Source organism: Cicer arietinum, chromosome 3 (genome assembly GCF_000331145.2).
Source record: "Cicer arietinum cultivar CDC Frontier isolate Library 1 chromosome 3, Cicar.CDCFrontier_v2.0, whole genome shotgun sequence".
Classification (NCBI taxonomy): domain Eukaryota; kingdom Viridiplantae; phylum Streptophyta; class Magnoliopsida; order Fabales; family Fabaceae; genus Cicer; species Cicer arietinum.
The window spans coordinates 8,054,762-8,060,262 of record NC_021162.2 but is presented as its reverse complement, the minus strand read 5'-3'; the positions used below and the strand labels follow the sequence as shown (position 1 = coordinate 8,060,262).

Genomic DNA, 5,501 nt, shown 5'->3' with positions numbered 1-5,501 from the left:
AAAATTAATTTTTTAATATACGTAATATTTTGTGGCGGCCTAAGCCCTCACAAAATATTTATTTTTTAATCTGGATGATACTTTGTGGCGGCCTAAACCCTCACAAATGGGGGATTTTGTGGCGGCTTGAGCCCTCACAAAGTCTGAACTTTTGAAAATCAGTCTGTCCTTTGTGGCGGCCTGTGCCCTCACAAAAACATAATTTTGTGGCTGCAAAGGCCCTCACAAAAGGCAAGGTATTTTTTAAACTTTGTGGCCGTTTTGGCCGCCACAAATGTTTGTGATCAGCTTATTTGTGACTCTTAAGGCCGCCACAAATAGCCCAATTTTATGGATGCTTTTTGGCCTTTGTGAGGGTTTTTGGCCCTCACAAAATACATGTTTTCTTGTTGTGGTTTTACAATCTTGAAATGCGGAAAATTAGAAAAGATTGTTCAAGTAGTACCCGTATTAGAATTGAAATGGACGTTAGAGAAAAAATGCCAAGAAAATGCGGACTATATTTGTTAACCGGTCATATTCAAAAGCATTGTCCAAATATGACAAACAACTCTAGTCAATTTATGTAATTTTTATAAAATTTGTGTTATTATTTTTTTATGAATGAATTTTAATGAATTATATATATATATATAAATAATTTCAAATAAATATATAATAATTTTTTAAAAAATAAATAAATTTTATATATCCGATTCAATATTTACAAAATTTAAAATTACATGAAATTTTATATTTGATCATTAATATAATAAAATGATAATTAACGGTTTAATATGGATTAACATAAAGTTAGTTCTTGAATAACTTGATTCCTCCTCCTCCTCCTCCTAACAATATTAATAATGATAATAATAATAATTTGAAATTGGTTGATAAAAAAATGTTTGATATATTGAACGGATACAAAGGCTTTGTGGCTGGCATTGGAGTTACTAGCTAGGCTTTTGAGCTAAAAAAAGTAAAAGCATGGAAGATTTGAGGTTAGGTTGGTCTAAAGCCAACTAAAAGAGGAATTTAACTGTCTCTTGATCTTATTCTTTTTACTTCCCTTTTCTAGTAGTTATCTCTCCATTCACCATTAACAATTCAGTGATTCACACTTCAAACAGTGAATTAGGGCAGGCTAGGTAATGTATAGCATGATAAAAGAACCAAGTATTAGGAAGTGTGTCTAAGAGTGTTATGACAATTTGTTTCCTTTGGTATTGCATTTTGCAGAATTAATTAATTTTTTTTCTTTTTGAAGTAGACTTATTCATTAATATAGGAGTAGGCATTTTGTTAATCAAATCAACAACACAAGACTGTTCCAGCGTTTTGTAAACTAATTTACATATCAAAAGAATCAAACATAGGCAAGGTTAATCACATAAAGAAATAAAAAGAAAGATTGAAAGAGAAGAACCAGCTCCTCACACTAGAGCTGCCAATACCATATTAAAAAAAATTTAATCCGGAGAATTTATTGAATATTTATCATCACATTAATTGAATTATTGATTAAAAACTAAAATGCACTTTTAATCTCCTATTTTGTTCAAAATAAACTTTTAGTTTTTGTATTTTTAAAATTAATTTTTTGATCCCTTTATAAATGAATTCTTGAGATTTTTTTGGTTCCACTATTTTTTTTATGCGGCACTCAAATGACATTTTTTAGTTACATGAAGTATTTTTTAAATCATTATCGTGGGTTATATTTTTAATAACTTATTTTAAAAAAAAAAATACTAAATTATTCTCTTTTAAAAATAATATACTAAATTATCTATTTTTAATTTAGTTACAAGTCGTCTTTGTAAATGATAATTTTTTAAAGAAAATTCTAGTTTTCAATAACGACTTTCTTAAAATATTATTATTTTTTCTTTTTAATTAGAAGAACTGTCTTCTTAAAAGATGGACTTCTTACGTTCATTTCTTTTTAAATTAATGAAAATATATATTTATATATATTTAAAGCAGACGTCGTTTTATGTTTGTCATAACAATAATAATGAATTTTAAATAATTTTAATTTTTTTCTTCTTTAATATTTTAAAAAATTATAACAACAAATTAAAGTTTTAAAGGTGATTATTTTTTAAAAGGTAACAAACTGTTGAACAGTAAGTTGATTCTAATCAATTATTATTATTATTACCCTTTTGTCATGATGATAAAATCCAAATAACACTGGCATTGGAAAGACTTGAAAAGTAATTATGATTTTTGTTATCAAGACTTGGTGATTTACACAAAATGATAGAACAGGTAAAGAAGGAGTTACCCCCCACCTCTTGTGCAGAAACAGAGCAATTGTTGTCATAGATTGAAAGTCATTTCTTCTATATTGAAAATGACAGTAGGAGTTGTACGGCTCAGTCAAAACAAACCAACCAACACTAACCTTTGTATTTCACGATTTGTCTTTTTTGCTCTTTTTATCATATTAATTCAATACCAACAATATTCTCTTTTTAATTGCACCTCTAATTAATACATTATAAACATTATTCTATTTTATTTCATATTTATGATGACAAATAATATGCATATTAATAAAAATAATTTGATAAAATTAAAATTTTTTTAATCTACTTATGGTTACTTTTTAATATATGCAAAGTAATTATTGTGAAACAGAAAGTACAATTATTATTATTATTAATAGGATAATGTCAACATGTTTGGTTCAATTGATTACAACTTAACTTAACGGAAGTGTCTAATGACACTCTTTTTTTAAGTACTTGTTAAGAAGTCACTTTCAAATTCATGTGAAACTTTTGGCATATCATTTGTTTTTTTTTTTACTTACTTGTGGCATATCATATTCCGTGGAATCAATGTCTATTGATTTTGATGATAAAGTATTTATTCTTTTTAAATAATTAATGTTGAGAGAGGTATTTGTTCTCTAGAGAATGTACTTTCATGATAACAATAAGTTACACACAAAAAATATGGTGTATCTATAGGAGTATATATGGGTTGAATCAAATAATAAAATTAATTGAAATCGACCAAAAAATAGAATCTAATTTTCAAAATAAAAAATCAGTCACTAAAATAGAATCTAGTTTTCTCGATTTTTTTTTTGTAATTTTATATTTTTAAAAAATTAAAATTTAGAAAGAAATTCACATATAATCTATTAAATATTAGAAATTTTGGACTTCAAAAACATAAGTGACAATGAATGTGTCTATATATATAAATACCAACCCCACTTGATTTTGAAATTCATCAAGTTATAAAATATCTCTCAATTCTTAATATAAAATAATCGAAACCTAAACTGAAGAAGCAGTTTACCCTATTTATTACAACTCCTTACTACTACTATTATTTTAACTTGATAGCCCTTTGGTGAGAACGTGATATATGAATCCAATGTCTTCTCACACTTTCTCTTTCTTTCTATTAATAAATTAATTTTAATTGTTCATTTTGTTGAAGCAGATAGCCCCCACCTCCTTTTTCAGCAACAAGTCAAAAAAAGCAAATATATACGTACGTGTGTATAATTTAACATTTACATAAACATACTTATAATCTTAATTATAGAACCCTAATATTAATAAATAAACTCATTGATTCATATACACGACAATATGACACACATATACACACACACACGTACTAACGGGCTTAAAAGTTGAATGAATGATATGACCCTGCGATGCTTACGTTGCTCCCACATAATGAGGCATAAAATCCGTCAATTATCTCTTTCTTATCCTACCTTACTTATTTTACTATTACTATTACTATTATTAAATATATTTTTATCATTCTTTTTTACAAATACTACTATTATTACTATTTTAAAACTTGAAATTCAATATTTAATAATCTATATATATTACAAAGGTAATTTTAAAATTAACTAACAATTTTGATGAATATTTTCTAATTTTATAAGTTTAAATTTAACTATATATAATATGGATATGAATATTAATATTAAAAATTAAAAAGATTGAATAATATAAATATTATTAAATTTAAACATATAAATTAAAATAAAATTAATAATATATAATAAATTTTTAATATTCAATAACCAATTTTTTAAGCCACATGATTTTTATATTTATTTATGTATAAAATAATTTAAGTTTTATATTTATTTTATATTATATTATCCATAATACTCTAATTTCTTGTAAGTAACAAAGAATGTCCTTAAAAAATAGACAAACAAATTTTTTTTTATAAGCAATAATTTATTAGTTTTTCATTAATATATAGAGAACATTTTGAATTTGACCTAATCTACTTAACAAATTATAATTTAGGATTAGCATCACATACAACACTAAATTATTTTATTCTTATTTTATTATTATTATTATTATTATTATTATTATTATTATTATTATTATTATTATTATTATTATTATTATTATTATTATCATTTTTAATACTACTATTATTTTTTCTCTCTCTTTCCTGTATAGTACACACACCCATGAGCTCTTGTCCAGCACACCCAGATAAATATGGAGTCTCATTCTTCTTACAATGGAAACTATACAAACCAAATCTCACTTTCCATATCATTGGCAAAAATGAAAACTCTTGTTTCAAACTACTTTCTTTCTCTTCTTCAATGTGTCATAGGACTTAACTAGTAACTAGTCCTTTTCTACTCAAAAGTAATTAATATCTTGTGTAAAAAAGTGTTTTTTGAGGAAGCTACTTCACTATATCCTATAGAAACATAGGTACACTCATTGTGTTTCTATTTTGTTGTGAAACAAATAAACTAGGGTTTTCCTCCATTTTTTCAAAAATCAAATGTTTCCTTCAACTTATTGCTCTTTAGGTCCTTACCCTTGTTATACTTCTTCATCTTCTTCACATTCATACCCCCCTTTTACTTTTCTTACCCCTGAAAATGCCTCTTCAAACACAAACAACAACAACAACAACAATATGAACACTTTTCTTCATGATCCAGTTATTACTATTCCTTACACACAAACAACACATCACCATGTTCCAATTCCTGAATCCTTAACAAATTGGGCTGTTTCAGATTATGCTACAATGTTGAAACAAGATCTAAGTCATCATCATGGTTCTTCATATGGTTTCACCAATTTGCTTACAAAAAAACAAGTTAAGAAACCAGCTAAGAAAGATAGACATAGCAAGATTCACACATCTCAAGGTTTAAGAGATAGAAGGGTAAGATTGTCAATTGAGATAGCTAGAAAGTTCTTTGATCTTCAAGATATGTTAGGGTTTGACAAAGCTAGTAACACACTTGAATGGCTCTTCAACAAATCAAAAGAAGCAATTGAGGAACTAACAATAAGCAAGAACCCTAGTGCTAATGTTGATGATTATGATGCTAATGATGATGTTAATAATGATGATGATAGTTTCTCATCTTCATCATGTGAAGATATGATTGATAATAAAGAGAGAAAAATGAAAAGGGTAGTTAAGGAAACTTCAAAAATGAAAGATTTAAGAGGAAAGGCAAGAGCAAGAGCTAGGGAAAG

General features: G+C 26.2%; 1 protein-coding gene across 1 annotated transcript in view; it reads left to right on the top strand.

Annotated features, from left to right (window-relative positions):
• The first annotated feature begins 4,466 nt into the window (after positions 1-4,466).
• Positions 4,467-5,501, top strand: part of LOC101489716 (uncharacterized) — a 2,190-nt gene continuing 1,155 nt past the window's right edge. The window contains 1 exon segment of the mRNA XM_012719879.3: positions 4,467-5,501. This exon segment is cut by the window's right edge and continues 19 nt beyond it. Coding sequence (XP_012575333.3) covers positions 4,789-5,501 — 713 coding nt within the window. The 5' untranslated portion in view covers positions 4,467-4,788.